The sequence below is a fragment of the Phasianus colchicus genome, chromosome 13, assembly GCF_987193195.1.
Source record: "Phasianus colchicus chromosome 13, bPhaCol1.hap1.1, whole genome shotgun sequence".
NCBI lineage: Eukaryota > Metazoa > Chordata > Aves > Galliformes > Phasianidae > Phasianus > Phasianus colchicus.
The window spans coordinates 18,698,707-18,714,735 of record NC_143448.1 but is presented as its reverse complement, the minus strand read 5'-3'; the positions used below and the strand labels follow the sequence as shown (position 1 = coordinate 18,714,735).

The 16,029-nt window shown below is 55.4% G+C and overlaps 1 protein-coding gene across 7 annotated transcripts in view; it reads right to left on the bottom strand.

The window, feature by feature from the left end:
* Positions 1-996: 996 nt before the first annotated feature.
* ZNF469 (zinc finger protein 469) overlaps positions 997-16,029 on the bottom strand; it is a 185,672-nt gene continuing 170,639 nt past the window's right edge. For all 7 annotated transcript variants that reach the window (XM_090149465.1, XM_090149463.1, XM_090149464.1 and 4 more), the window contains one exon: positions 997-14,082. In XM_090149465.1, coding sequence (XP_090005591.1) covers positions 1,738-13,920 — 12,183 coding nt within the window. In that variant the 5' untranslated portion in view covers positions 13,921-14,082 and the 3' untranslated portion in view covers positions 997-1,737. The remainder of the gene's footprint in view (positions 14,083-16,029) is intronic.

Here is a 16,029-nt window from a genome sequence, read left to right as displayed (position 1 = left end):
TGGGGCTGAGAGTGGGGCAGGCACAGCTGGGGAGAAAGAGCCCACAAATGTCACACAGACAGGGAATTTCTGTGAAAATATTGGAATATATTTGAAAAGATTAATCACGTATGATTTTACAGTACCACCCCATATTTTCATCTCATAGTTTATTTAACAATATTAAAGAGGCACTTTAAAAGCACACATACAACATCATAAAACGGCGTTTCCTGCTCTCTCTCTGCTTCTCTGACAAAATATCAAAATAAAAACTTTTGACATAACACATTGCACCCAAGGTAAATTACCTACAATATTTTTATACAATACAAAGAATTGTAAAGATACATATTAACAGAATAAAGCCTCTTTTTTTCTTTTTCTTTTTCTTTTTTTTTTCTTTTTAAATCTGAAACAAAAACAAAACAAAACAAAATTGCAGGACAGACGCAAAGTACTCTGACTGTTCATATCACATCAGTGCATTACTTCACCTCCTTGACTTGGGAGTGTTTCAATAGTATTTAGTTATCTTCCATGTCCTCGTGTGCACCTGAGATTTCTTTCTGGTTCGAAAGTTCGGTTGTATAACGTGCTCGTTGGGCGTGACGTCGTAACCTTCGCGACACTACGGAGTACCAGCATACAGGATTGTCCCTAACGTTTGATTTTCCTGCCTTGTTTTCTCTTCCAGGTAACGGCTGCTTCCTAACGGTTCTCCTTTATTTCTCGATCAAGGAAGTCTGTATTCACATTACAAAAGAAGAATAGCACCAGTAACTGCATAGTACAAGCGGATACCTATAGAGCCACTAACTCAATACAGTAAGATAGGGTAGAAGTGATACCGTTGAGGGCACTCGGGTAGTACCGTTGCGGTGCGGTAAATTGGCACAGTTTTGTCGTTGCGCAAAAAAAACCAAAAACCCAAACAACCCCACACGAACAACAACAAAAAATAATAAAAATCTCCGAGCCTTTCCCCTCCCCGCCCCCACGTCCCCCCCCCCCCCGTCCAAAAAACAAGAGTTTGTCACAAGTGTCAAGGTGCAGTGTGCCGGCAGCTCTCCTCCGTGCGCATCGTCTACAGTGGTCAAAGAGCGGCAGCGACGGCGGCAGCGCTCGGACAGCCCCGGCGCCTTTGGGGTTCTCCTGACGGCGTAGAAACCAATTCCCAGGGATGGCTGTCAAAATATGGGATGCTTGATGCTTAATTTAATTATTTTAATTGTACCGGCTCTTTAGGCCAGCTCCCAATTAAATGAATCGTACGGGATTATTTGTGCAAAATCTTCACAAAAAAAAAAAAAAAAAAAGAAAAAAATTTGCTTTCTACAGTGTACTGCACCTCATGAATAAGACGTCTACGGAATGAAGTTCATCTCTTCAAGTACTTTGTACAAAGATAACACAGACACAGTCTCAAAAGGGTCTGAGATTTGCAAGTATCCTTATAACCTCAGCACTTCTGCAATAAAGAAATTGCTCTTCACGATTCAGTCTGCCCAAAGCGATTACAATTTCAGTTCATGAAAATCATCAGCAACATCAAAGTTCTAGCATTTGCATGATAAATCAGGTGAATTAAAGTAGATTAGTAGACACAAAGCAAACTATTTCACAGAGGCTGCAGTGCAAGTTCATTTAAGCTAGACAGAAAAATCATGCTACACAAACGAATTTAATGCTTTGATAATTTTTCCCTTGCAAACCCCATGAAAGCAGCTGCGGATCACCATAAGTCACTTCCATAAATTACTCTGAAGTATCTCTTCTCAAAGGAATCTTGAAGCTGGTTAATTTTTGCCCGAAGAGCTGGCTGAGCAGGTTGTTCTGGGACTCGGCGGTGCGGTAGCTGGCTGGCCCGGTGGGCCTGGTGCCACGTGCGGGCCGGGGGCCGTGCAGCGAGCCGCGTGGGGTCTGCACCGCACCTTTGGCCAACACCTGCTGGAGGCTCTTCCCCAAAATGGCCTTCCTCCGCCGCACGTCCCCGTTGGCGTGCCGCACCTCCCCCTTCTTCTGGCCGCAAGTATCCGGCACCGTTTTCTTCAGCTGGGAGCCCGCTCTGGGCCTGGGCAGCAGCTTGTTGCAGTGGGTGTCCCTCCGCCCAGGGGACAAGGCTGGGCCTTCGCCGTTGCTCCAGTCATTGCGTTTGAGCTCACCAGAGCCCTCGCTCCTGGACAGACCCGGTGTCCTCATTTTCTTCTTTTTGCCATCCCCCTCCATGTTCTCCCGGGAGCCGGCGCTGCCCCGGTGGCTGAGAGATTTGTGCTCTTTCCGCCTCTTGGGGTGAAGCTTGGCTGTGTTGTTGGCTGCCTCTCCCCGGGCTTGGTGGCCCGTGGACCTGCTGGGGTTGCCACCGTGGTCCTTGGGGCTCGTGCTGCTGTCCTTAGTGCTGGCCTCGGGCGCGGGTTTGTCCTTCACCACACCACCTTGCTGGCCCTCCTCAGGAGCAGCCTCCTCACCCGCGGTCTTCTTCTGCGGGGCCGAATCTTTGGCAGCTCTGTTCAGTGCAGGTGACGCCGTCTTGTCCTTCAGGGGCAGGGGGTGATGAGCAGACCCTGGAGAAGTGGCTTTGGATGCTCCTTCCCAAGTGGAGACCTCACTGGGGTTGCCCCACAGCGTCCTGTGGGCCTCCTTAGTTGGCAGAGCCTCTGCCCGTGGGGAAGGAAGTTCTGAGACCTTCTTGGCAAGCTGGAGAAACGGGATCCCATCCATGGCATCCGTGGCTGCATCAGGATTTTCCAAAAGTCCTGCTATGTATTCGTCTTTGTTGCCTATGCTTGTTCGTTTAGGAGTATCGGTATAGCCACATTTCTCGGTGAGGTGTGGAGGAGACAGCTTTTGGTCTGTGGCTTGGTCGCAAGCTAACCCAGCAAGGTCAATGCCAAACTCAGGTGAGTCCAAGAAAGGAAGTGGTTTCCCATCAAACGCTCCTTTCTCCAGCTCCTCAATGGACAGGGCAGCAATATGACTGAGCTCTGGGCCACTTGTCGCAGCCTGTGGCAAAGATGGGGAGAGGCAGGGGGGTGGAGGCAGGGTGTCAAACTGAGATTTCTCCATCTCTGCCAGCAGGTCAGAGAAGTCACCCACCAGCTCTTCTGTTTTCACCGAGGTCTGGGGCAGAGGCACCGCTGGGTCCCTGGGGGCTGTAGAGAAGGAGGCAGGAGGAGGCTGCAAGTTGGGGCCAGCTGGAGACTCCACCAACTGCAGCTCACCGGTGTGGTTGAGATGAGCAGGTGAGCTGCTGTGGTGAGCAACCTTCCTCCTCTTGCTCGGTGGCACAGCCTCCCGAAGAGAGCTATCCTCCCTGCCCTTCTCTCTGCGCTCTCTGGAGGCACTGCTGGGCCTCATGACCCCTCTGAATTTAAAAGTCTTGTTGCTTCCCACTAGGTGCTTCTCCATGTGCCGGTCGTACTGCTCCTTCTTAGAGAAGGTGTAGTTGCACATGCTGCATATGAAGGACTTCTTGATAACATGCATGACGTCTGCACAGAGCTCGCAGGCATACAGCGTGGTGTGCTTGATCTCCTGCTCCTCCACAATCCCGTGCTCCTGGCTGAGGTGGTTTCGAAGCTCTTTGGTCTCCTGGTAGAACATGGGGCACTTGTGGCACAAGTAAATCTTCTGCAAACTGTGCACCACCAAGTGCCGCTGGAGTTTGAAGGGTTTGGGAAACTGCTTGCCACAGTGATGGCAGTCCCTGGAAGGATCCTTGCAGTCTGGGTGCATGGGGACAGATTTTGGAGTGCCTTCACTTTTTGATGTACGCTCTGGAGAAGGGCTGGCAGATGCTTTGGAGGAGCTGAGTGCAGCTGGCTTCACTTTGATGCTGCTTTCTAAGGGCTCTTTCATCGCCTTGGCTTCCTGCTCAAGAGGTAGCTCCCTGGGGCTCCTGCTCTCTCTGCTCACTGCATGCTTGCAGCTGGAGTCAGCATGCCGGGATGACCTGCTGGGTTTCCGACACATGATGGTGTTGAGGAAATGGGTGACAGCATCATTGTCCTCACTGAAGCAAGACGGTAGGCCCATCACGGACTTCTGCGCTTGCCCTTTGCGAGCAAACTGTGTGGCATGCTCCCGAAGATGCTCATTGTACATCCAGACATCGGAAATCTCCTTCAGGCACATCCCACAAGCCCACAGGCCTGCTTTGTTCTTGGCATGCTTCTCCTTCAGGTGGTCCCTCAGCTGTTCCCGGGAGCTGAACTTGCGCTGGACGCACATGTAGCAGGTGGGTGGTGGGGATGGGTTGTGGGTTAGCTTGTGGAAGTCCAGCTCTCCTAGTGTCAGGAACCACTGGAAGCAGACTTTGCATTTGTACTGCTTGTCTTTGGTCTTGATGGTCATGTCACCACGGTTTTTGCTCAGCTTCCCATCTTCCAGCTTACTCCTGCTATGCTTGCTGTGCTGGCCTGGCTTTGGCTTGAAACTCACGGCGCTGCTGTCCCCAGAAGGATCTTCACAAGGGCCGAAGAAACACACATCTCTCATTTTAAACTTTGCATTCAGCCTCTCTATGTCAATTGTGTGGAATTCAGGAGAGCCTGAATCTTCGGTCACCCTGCCATTGTAGGGTTCCTCCACTAGGTTGGGTGGTTCGGAGCTCATTTCTCCAAGTGAGTGCTCGCTCTCGAGGCCCACTGGGGCCTCAAACATTTCAGCAGACAGGCTTTCGTCCTCTTTCTCTAGACTGCCCCAGATGTTCATGCTGCGGACATTGTCTATTTGGCTGTTTTCGCACAAGAAGGTTAGCATGTTGTCCTCCAAGTCAATGACCTCCTTCTCTTGGTCGATCTTCTCACCGTCTGACCTCAACACAACACTTTTAGATCCACTAGGAGCATCTTCTCCACTCTTTGCCTTGTTCCCGTGACACATGTTGAGCGTTAAGGCATCGTCGATGGAGATGGTCTCATATTCACAAGGGTCCTCCCTGGTGACGCAGAAGGAGCTGGTGTTGCTGAGGTTAGACGCTACTTGAATGGTGAAGAGGTCGATGGCACCTGCTGGCTGGAGGTTTGCCTCGCTGGCGGGCTTGGGTTTCTTGCTGCGCTTCCCATAGACCCGTGTGCATTTCCTCCGGATGAACTGGTCATCCCTGGGGAACAGCTGGGAGAACGTGGAGTCTTCATCCAGTGAGTGCTCCCTGCTTGGTGGAAGCTCTGCCTTTGCCCAGTGCTTTGGCTCTGCAGATGTGGGGCTGGCTGCCGGCATGGGCTGCAGGGCACTGTGCCTGGGGGACATCTGGGAGCCTTCCAGATCATACGTCTCCAGCAGTGGGACCCCATGAGAAGGAGATGGAGGACTCTGTGGAGCATTGCTCCAGTTCCTGTTGCTGCTGCCTCCCAAACCGTCTCGTGTCTCAGTGTCCATCTTTTCCCTGCTGTTGGCACTGGGATGCTGCTCTTTGCCTACCTTGCCCAATCCCTCCCCGACTTGCTTTGCCAACCCACTAACCCACATTTTGCAAGCCTGCGTGCTACTTTCTACTTGACCTGGATCTTCCATCTCTTCAGGACAGGCAGCTGTGCCTGTTGTCGGCTCCCTGCTGGCCATCTCCTTTGAAGACACTGTTCCATCACCTGGGTCCTCTGCGAGCTCAGCTGCACACGGAGATTGTTTTATGTTCTGAGGGTGCTGGGATGAGTTGGGCCTGTTTTGTTCCTCTGTAGAGATGCAACCACCAGGCTCATGCAAGCCCTCCATGACACTGGGCAGGCTGGAACTGAGGAGAGCAGGGGGAGGATCTGAATTCTCCTCCAGCTCACATAGACCATCAGGCTTGTGTCTGCTGGCAAATGCCTTTGCTTTCCTTCGTCTCACTTTTCTGTTCAGCTTCTTCTCTGAATTGCTGTTTATCCCTTCGAGATCTTTGCTTTGGCTCCTTCTGCCCTTTTCCCCCTTCCTGCCCTGCCTGCCCGGGTCCAGCTTTTCAGCTGACACCTCCCCTGCTGCCCTTGCCTCCACGCACTGCCCCTTTGCCTCCATCTCCTGGTGCAGAAAGCGTGTGTGGTGCAGCTCCTGGGACATCTCCAATGATCTCACACTGAGGTCGCTCAGCACTACGCTGACCACCTCCTCCATCTGTGCGCCAGGCTCTTTCTCCAGTCCAGTGCATATTTTCTTGGGGACATGCTCAACCACTTCAATTGGTGTCTGGGAGTTGCAGGTTTTCTCTTTGACCATCTTCAGGCTCTTCCTGGGGACTTTCTGGGCTGCTGCTTTTGATGTCCGGTCTGCAGAGATCAGGGGAGACCTAGGAGTTTTGCTGGCCTGCAGCACGCTGCTGTTCCTCACGTGGTGCTTGACAGCTTTGTGCCTGGTCAGGCCGGGCTTGGAGCGGAAAGAGGCTGAGCAGATGTCACAGGTGACCTGGAGCACGCCGGGGTTCTTTTCTTTATGGGGTTCATGCTGGGAAGGGTTTGGAGTACTGGGACATGTGTTGTTCTCTCCTTGGTCTGCGTTACTCAGTGAGCAACTCGCAGCTTCTCTGCCATGCTCAGCCCTGTGGCTTTTGGGATTCTCACCTTTTAAACTCTTTTCCCCATTCTCTGTGATTTTGGAGAGATCACCGGTTTCCACTTCTGCTGTGTCCGAGCGGTGGTCACTGAGTTCGGTGGGGCCAAGATCTCCAGTCCTTTTAAGACCTCTACAAACAGCACTTGGCACCTGCAGAGCAACAAAACAACTGGACAGAGCCTCTGGGTCATTTTGGTGCTTATTGCCATCATTGGAGCAGTTCTCAAACTTTTTCTCTTGATTTAGGTTTACCTCTCTGTCTGTGATCAGCAGCAGATCTGTCATGGGCTGGGTTGGGTAGTTTGTAGTTTCTGGAGGTACAGAGTTAATGACCATATCTGGGATAGCACACACTTGGTTTTGTTTAGAGGAAGAGCCTGGCAGCACATCACCAGCGCTTTCAGGTCCTTCTTTCCCAACACCTTGAGATGGTGAGCAAGGAGCAGAGCGCGGCTCACAGGGACCCTCCATCCTCCAAGCGTTCTTCTCTTCTAAGAGTTGACTGCCAATGATAGGTGACCCTTCTTCATCAGTCCCACTGCTCTGCAAGAGCTTGGGGTGGGAAGAATTCATCAGCAAGGGCTGTCTGGCCAGAGCTTCATCTGTGTAACGACAGCTGAGGGGCTTTTTCTTGCTGTTCCCATCTCTGGGGAGCTTTGTATTTACTGTGAAGGTTTTTGGGTCCTGCGGCAAGGTAGAATGTACCTGGAGCTCACCAGAGGGACCGAGTGTGTCAGTAGGACTGTTGGGAGCACTGCCTGCTCCCATGTGCTTGCTTTGTACAGATCCTGACACCTGCACATCAGCTCCTTCGCACCACACTCCACATTCAATCCCGTTTGTCCCCAGCATCTCTGCAGTCGTGCTGCCTTGTGTTTCTTTCTCTGGCACATTATGGCTTAAATGGGATTGCTCATGCTTTGTAAATGCCAAGGTCGCTTTGTTTTTATCTGGTTCCTGCTCTTCCATGAGCTGATCAGCTTTCTTTCCTTGCCCTGGCAGCAGGGTCACTGCTGCGCTTTTGAGTGGTGAGAGGTCACTGTGCTCTGGGGAAGCTCCATCTGCACGGATATTAATGTCATTCAGCTCCGTGTGCTCATTTGCTAAGTGCTGCAGATCTGCTATGTTATTTTGCAACTCGGGGTCAGCAAATGTGGATAGTTTTGCACTGTAAGAGCCCGTTGTACTGAATGACTCCAGCTGCTCACAAGCACTGGGGAATAGTGCAGCATCTTTAGCGGGGGCAGCAATGCTCTCTGCGTTGCCCACCATGGGGCCATCCTCTTCCCCTGGGGCAGGGTGGTATGTCTGATTTTCCCCATCATTGCTCTCCTCTTTCTGCTCTGGCTGGCCCTTGCTGGAGGCAGTGGGGTGGCTGGGAGCCAGCAGCACAGGGAAGCATGGCAGCAGCATCTCCTCCTCATTGCTCTTCACCGTCCGCGCCACGAAGAGCTGGAGCTGCTGCAACGGGTTGGCATCCTGAGGGGTCTTTGGAGAGCTATGCTTGGGTATGCTCAGCATGTCAAGCAGCCGTGCTGTGTGCTTGCTGCCTCTATCTGCAAGCCCAGGGGCCAGGAAGGCTGTAGGGCTCTTCCTCTCCTCCGCTTCTTCCAGCAATGCAGACGCACTGCTGTCCTCATTGAAATCCACAGCACTCTTCACCATTTTGGGTGCCTCAGACTTGCCAAAGGGCCTTTCTTCTGCATCTGGCACATCTTTGATGTGAGGTGAGAAGACAAGATCCGCAGCTGTGCCTGGATCTGTCTGAAAGCCTTGTTCAGGGTTATGGCTTGGAAGACTGGCATCGAACTTCTCCAATTCCGCAGCGAGTTCCCCTGTTTTCCCAGGTGTGGGGAAGCTCTCAGCATCACGTGTGTGAGCCAGGGGTGGCAGGCTGTCCTCTCCAGCTTTGGTTACTTCCTGTGTCTTGGGGAACATGGTGCTGGTGGCAGCAGTAGGGCTTTTTGCAATGGGGTCTGCAGGGTAGACAGGCACCTCATTTGTGTCAGGTGTGCATGACTCGGGTGGACTTTTGGAGGAAGACTCATTTTCCGTCTTTCTGGGGTCACTTCCCTGAGTGGTCTCAGGTCCCTGCAGCTGCTCCACGCTCTTCATGGGACAAAATCCATCTGCAGGGGCTGGCGTACACATCTCAGCATCCAGCGAGACGAACCCCGTGGGTCTGTGCCAGGGCTCCCTGCCTCCCTCATAGCCTCCATGTGTGACTGCTGGCTTCTCGCCCCCCAGCCTTTCCCCGGTGGTCAGGAGGTTTGAGCTGCCCATGTCATCTGCCACAAAGAGCCCCCTCTGGTGGCCCATCCCTGGCTCTTCAGGTAGGGATGGAAAGGGCTCAGCCGGTCCCCGCAGGGCTGCAGCAGCGTGATGCTCACCTTTCTGCAGGGTGGTTGGCACCTCGCTGCTCAGCTTGCTGGTTTGCAGCTGACTCTCCAGCTCTGTCACTAAGCGCTTGATCTCCAGCTCATCATCTGATATGTGGTTCATGAAAGCCACGTTGTAATCTGTTATCCTGTCCGGCAGAGGCAGCTGGCTGGCGGGGATCGGTCCCTCCTCAGGGAATTTCTTGGCAAGTGGCTTGTCCACTGACAAGTCGTGGAAGGGAGCCATGTCTTCAGGCAGCATTGGAGCCACCTCCTCCATGAGGGACCAGTCCTTCTCTGGCATGAATGCTGAGTACGGCTGCTCAAAGGGCAGCGGCTTGCTGGGGTCACCTCCAGGACAGGCAAATGCTGTCACATAGCTGTCCTTGCTCGCAGGCACCGTCTCGTACAGCGGTGAATCGAACTCGGCCACTGGCAGCTCTCCAAAAATGGAAGAGGAATCGAAGCTGAGAGGGGAGGAGGCCTTAGTCTGTTGAGTCTCTGTGGTGTAAGGGGAGACGCTGGCGTGCTTCTGCTCGAAGGAACCAGCATTGATGCCCTCTTGGCATAAATACATACCCTCCATGTGCGAGGGTCCCAAGGGCGGTGGCTTTGAGAAGAGATTGGCATCGTAGTGAGCAGGAAGGCCTTTGGGATCAAAAAAAGTGTTGTCACTGCTGACGTATGGATCAGGTGCTTTGGCCAGCATCGTTCCCACAGCATTATCACTGACTGGGGTGGCCTGCACGGCATAGCCCTTCCCACTGTCACTGAGCCCAGGTGCCTCCCCAGCTGAGTAGGTGGCACTGGGGCTGGATCCATCCCCACCATGGGCCGGAGACATCAGCTCCTCTGCGTGGTATTTGAGTGCATCACCTGTGTATGGAGCAAAGTGTTGCCTCTGGATGACCACCTCTGACCCGGGTGAGCCCTGAGCCTCAAAGGCAGGCTCTCTTGCCTCACCTGTGGGGTTTGCCGCTCCTTCAGGCTCTTCTGCCTCCTCCTTATGGGACAGTCTGATGGGGCTTCTTCCCAAGGTGGCTGTGCTTGGCAGCTGCCTCTCCTGGGTCTGTGGTAGCGGCTCCTCCTCTGCATCTCCTGCAGCGGCAGCATCTGCTTTGGTACTTAGATGTGTTCTGGAGGCTGCCACTAAAGGCTTGGCTGAGCCTACCCGCCTGCTCCCTCGGGAAAAGTCCTCCTTGCTTTTCTGGCTTGTCTTTGGGCTCCTGTCCTCAGTGTGGCTGAGTACAGCTGGCGGTGTCAGTGCCAGGCTGCCTGAGCACCTTGTCCCTTTCATACCCGCCTTCTTGCTTTCTGGCTCACTGGGACCAGCCTTGGTGCAAGCACTGGTTCTGGGACTGCTGCCCATGGACAACTGGCTGCTGCGCCTGCAGGCTCTGCCAGAACTGTCCCCTTTCTTGGCCGTCTCTGGACTGGAGAGCCTGCTGTGCTCTGGTGCCTCCCTTTTCCGGCGGTTTCTTCTCCGGCTGTAACTCCAGGCTGGATCTTTCTCTTTGGTTCTCTCGCCTCTCCCAGGGCATTTCTTGCTGAAGCCATATTTGGCTCTCCCCAAAAATGCTGCTCCCTGCTTTCTCCTTCCACGGAGCTTGCTGCACGCTGCTCCTTCCTCCTCTGAGTCGGAGATGTACTCATATTCCTGGAACCGGCCCTCCTGGGTGCCCGGTGCTGGCCTCCCAGCAAGCGTGGGCAGCTTGCTGCTCTTCGTGTGCAGCTGGTGGAGCTTGTTCTTCTGCTGCACGATCTTGTGGATGAGCTCCTTGCTCCACGTCCCGCTGCGGGCCTTCCTCTTCTTCACCTCCTTCATGGAGAACCGAGGTGGCTTGGGGCTCTTGGAGGAAGCGCCCTGAGGCTCCTGGTTGAACTTCTTGGGCTGCTTTTGGCTGGAGGCTGGCCTTGAGGATGCTGGTGGAATGTTGTTCTTCCTGCCCGCCCTTGGTCTGGCTGTCTTCTCCTCCACCACTTGTTCTGTCTGCTCGGTCTCGCGGGCTGCCAGCCTTCGTGCCGGCCTCCTCTTGTGAGTGTGCTGCCTTCCCGCTCGCCTCTTTGCCCGCTCTTTGCCCCACTGGCTGTCTGCAGAGCAGTAAGCATCCTTGGGTTGGCCCGCGCCTTTCTCCTCTGTGGCCAGATGCTTCATTTTGCTCTCTGAGGCCGGACCTTCCTTTGCTCTGTGGGATGACACGCTGCCGGCAGCCTTCACTGCTGTTAGATCCTCATCGACAAAGACATCTATGAAGCTGCTGTCAATCTCCGGGTTGTCTGACTGGTAGCCCAGGCCATTGAGAGCTTCAGTGATCAGGCTGTCCAGCTTGGCGTCGTCGATGTCCAGGTCGGAGGCGGTGAGTGGCAGCGAGCTGGCATTGAAGAGACCACCCTTCAGAGCATCCTCTTTGCCTTCACTCTTGCTTTCCCCATCCAACAGAAACTCCTCACCCTTGTTCAGCGCCAACAAAGGGGTCTGGGGATCTGGAGACAATGGCACGCTGGTGGGTGGCTTGGGGGGCTCAGGGGCTCGCCGTCCCTCTTTGGCCTCGGGGTGGGATGTGCAGAACTGGCGGTGCTCCAGGAAAGAAGCCAAGTTGCTGTAGTTCTGGTCGCACTGCTTGCAGGTCAGCAGCACATCCAGTTGGTCCAGGCTGGCGCTGCTGAGCGAGCCAGCCAGCAGGTGATGGGATGTGTAGGGTGGTGGTGGGGGGGTGCCCCCATCCAACTCCTCCAAGCAGCTTTTGGCCACTTCCACACCTGGTTTGTGAAAGGGGCTCGCCGGGGAGCACTTCAGGAGGTTGTCATCCTTTAGGGTGTCAGGAGGGTAGTGGAAGGGCTTGGCAGGGTCCTGAGGGTGGTAATGGAGAGAGGCTGAGCTCAGCACCTCGGAGGGGTGGAAGCTTTTGCTGCCCTCCTTTGGATGGCACGGGTGGTGGAAGAAGGGTGAAGGGGCAAGCGCTGTAGGCATCTGGCCATCGTCAAAGCCGGGATTGAGCGGGCTGCTGGACACAGGGGAGAGCGAGGAGCAGGTGCTGCCACAGGTGGGATTGGGGATGGGGGAAGGCAGCGGGGATTCACATGGGGAGGTGGCCACCAAGGCTGATGGTGGCAGGACGAGTGCTGAGCCTGATGAGCTCCTGGAGGCAGGAGGAGCAGGAGGCGGCCCTGCCTGGTTCATGCCATAGAAGAGGGCTTTGCTTCTCAAGTCGCAGCTGGGAGACCCCGGATCCTTGCCACTGTCGAAAGAAAAAGCACCCACAGAGGCAGGGTCCCCATGCTGTGCCCCAAGACTGTCTCCCGATACGAGCTTTTTGCTGTGGTACCCCGAGGGGCTGCTGAGGGGGGGACCTTTGTGGGCTTTGCCACTGCCTGGCCACTCTGGGGTGCCGAGAGGGAAAGGCAGCTTCTGGCCAGGGATTGCTCTTGGCAGCTCCATCCTGTTGGGAGTGGGAACCGCGGGAGCGAGGTGTATCTGCTGCCAGGGCATCCTGGCATTTTTCGGCCTTTGCTGCCTCTGCTCAGGGCCAGGCTGGCACTCGAAGGAGAACTGGCTTCCAACAGGGTTTGAATAAGGTGCTGAGTTCTGGTCCATGGGGGAAAACACCTTTGCGGCCCCTCCCCAGGCTTGCATGAGTCGGGGGTGGGTGGGCGCCGGGGAAGGAATGCCGGTCTCAAAAGGCACTGATCCCACGCTACCCGCGGGGGGGCTGCAATAGGCTTTGCTCTGAAAGTGCACTTGGGAGAGATTGGGTGGCATGTTCCTTCGAAGGGGGCTGCTCTGCAGCAGCAGCCGTGGGCTGGGCACACTGTCCTTGGCTGAGGCTTGCCCCTTACCGACTGGCTTTGGCACACTAGGCGAGTGTAAACTAGACGGAAAAACAGCTTGGTTTTCTTGGAAAGTGCTTGGGTTTTGGTCGATAGCACCAGAGGATGAGAGAGCACCACTGGGGTCGGTGGGATGCTCGCTCCTGCCCTTATAGCACGGCAGTGGGCTGCGGTGTGGGGTGGGCAGTGGGGCCAGCAGCGGGGGCACACCATACAGCCGTCCTGAGGGGCACGCACCCTCGAAGGGGCCAACACTTGGTGTCTCCTCCTGCCAGTCGCGGACAGACGATGAATGGAAGCTGAATGCTCCGTGAGCCGCTTGCCCAGTGGCAATGGCCACATCCAGGTATTCAGCATCGCCACGGTACGGCTCCTTCCCCGCCTCGTGCAGCAGCTGGAAGGGGAACTGATAGGGCAAAGCGCCCAGAGAGTGGCCGCCTGCTTTGCCACCCTCAGAGAAAGAGCTGGGCTTGACCCCATAGCTAGCACCTGCGAAGCTCTTCTCCGGAGAGGGCCACGCGTTGGCCCCGTTCGCCTGAAACTCAAAGTAATGTAGCTGCCCATTGGTGCCGGGGCTCTTGAGGGGCACGCCGGGAGGGGGCTGCCCTTTGGGGCCGTGGGGCGGTGAGGTATAGTTGGCAGAGGTACGGCCGGCAGCCGCCTCGGGGAAGCAGCGGCCAAAGCTCAGCTCTTCCTCCTCGGGGACGCTGGGTGTGTGGAAGCGGTAAGCGCCCGCTGCGGGAGCTCGGCCGGGGTCGGGTGCTTTCGGGGGGGTCACCTTCTGCTGGGGGTAGGCGATGCCTATGGTGGGGCTGGGGCGAGTGCTGGCAATGCTGAGGCGGTAGAGCTGGTGCTGGCCCCGTTCGCCCTTCCCTGCTCGCCGGCTGCGCTCGCGGGTTCGGCCTTTGCCTGGAGGGGACTGGGGGCCGCCCTTAATTCCGCCCCAACCGCTCTCACCCGCAAACTTGGGGTTGTTGTGGAGGGATTTGAAGTCGATCTTCCCCGCTTGCTGCGGCCGGATCACGGCTTCCCGCTGGCTGTGGGGCTCCTTGTCCTTGGTGGAGGCGAACGAGGACGTCCCCTCGGTGCCACCAAGCCCCCTGCCATCCTTCTCGCTGCAGCCTTCTAAGCCAAAGTCCTTGTCCTGCTCTTTGGGGCCAGCCTCGCTCACCTCACTGATGTTGTACGCATGCTGGGTCTCTCCAGTCATGGTACCCAGGGAGGGGGCTACGCAGCCCCACACGCCCGTCCTGCTGCTGCCTCCTGTCTGCCCGTCATGGCACGGTGCTGTGGGGCCGGGTGCAGGGATGGGCACGGTGCACTGAGGACTGCCAGGCACCAGCAGGGTGCTGCCGCATCCTTCAACCCGGACCTGCAGGAAGGAGAAACAGCGTGGAGTGAGAAATGGGTGCAAGGCAGTACCCCTTCCCTTTGCACTTTGAGCAGTGAAACCCTGCGAGCACCCCGGGCTGAAACTTTTTGTGCTTCAAAGGATGCCCGGAGCAGTTCACCTTCACAAGAGCTGCTGAGCTAGGCACTTTTTCCTCCCTTGGAAGCTATTTCTGTTCACTTCTTAGCAACATAGGCAGAAAAAGATGACAGAAGAGCTCCACCTACGGATTACCAGGGAGGGCTGACAGCAGGGCTGGGAGAGACATCCCAAAAGGGGCTCTGGATTTTGGGGTATGGCCAGACATAGAGCTGGGCAGGGCAAGCAGCAAAAGGCTTCTGCAGCCCTCAGTCCCCTTTTTGCATCACTCCCCCAAGCAACACTGCACACTGTGCCAAATACTGCTCTGCAACGTAAGGAGAAGAGGCATTCCAAAAACCAGCCTGCCTAATTAGTTCCCTAGTTAGAGTACCCCTTTGGTGTCTGCAAGCAGCAATGCTGCAGGGAGCAAAGCCCCCACTACAGCCCCAAGCAGGGGAGGCGGCACTGGGGCTGCAAATAAAGCTGCAAATAAGGGTCAGGTGCAGCTCATTAGTGTTGTGCTGATTGCAGATCCCATGCATGGAATGGGAGATACCTCTGCGTCCCCCTGCAGCCCTTTCTGGGACGATGCAGGAAGGGAAAAGCAAAGCAGGAGGACATTTTTACAGTCCCCAAAGTGAAACAAGCCCCGACCCGATGGGGCCGACCCCTGTGGCGGTGGCTCTGCCACTGGCCAAAGCCAACACAGCACAGCGGCACGTGGGGCTCCAGCGGGCAGACAATGCCCCCTTATGCTGTGCCGTGCTGCAATGGCACAGCTTGTTTACTGCTGTTTAACTTTGCAAAGGCTCCTGGCCAAGATAAAATAACCAAGGCCAGCGTGAGCTCCGTTATCACAGTCACGCTCTTTCAGCCACATAAAGGGGCTATTTTTTGGGAGGAAAGGCTCAGTTGTGCGTCCTGAAAGCTGTGGTGCTGGCATGGCGAGGGCTGGGGGCTGCTGTTGTGTTAGTGCTGAGCGCCAGGAGAAACAAACACAGTGCTGGCAGCGGGAGCTGGAAGTGGCAAAGTGGGGAAAGTGGAGCTGGTGGCACGCAGGAGCGTGCTGGAGAGCCGCGGGCGCTGGCACGGCAATGCCTGGCAGTGCTGGCAGAGCCTGAGCATGGATGGGTTGAGCTCAGCCCATAGGTGGTGCTTGGGAATAAAGGATTTGCTCCCCAAAACCCTTGCTGAATGGGACAAAGCATTCCTGCAGAAGAATTCAGGGAGCCCAACTCTGATGGCGGTGCCCCGCTGCGCCCTCTGGTTGCACAGGAGCCCGGGGAGCAGCGTGGGGCAGGGATCTGGGGCTGCTCTGTCCCAGGCAGGCATTGCTGCCAGCCATGGGATATGCATAAAGAGGGCTGGTTGCTTTAATTTAAAGCAATAATCCTTTACTGCAGGATTTATGGATCGAGCATAAATATAACTGGATGGGAAACACAGAATAAAATGCAAATAAGATCCATTGCCTCTTATATCACTATGGAAGTGACTCTAAGCCTGCTCCTTTGCCTGGCTCTGCTGAGACAACATGACCAGCCTGGTCTGCACAGCATGGAAGTGCCACACAGGGTAGGTGGCACATGGCAGAGAGCAGTGCTCCATCATGGGAGCATCCATCCTACCAGCCCTGTAGCTCTGTCCCTGCACACGTCCATGCCTATGTCATCCCCAGTCCTGGCAGCTTCTCCTCTCCTAGAGGGAAAGCTGTGAATCCCAGCAGTGGGATGCAGGGTGGGGATAGAGGTGGCCACCACGTCCCCACTGCAGCAAGGCAGCTTCTGGGAAACGTTAAGGAAAGGAAAGGAAAGGAAAGGAAAGAAAGGAAAGGAAAGGAAAGGAAAG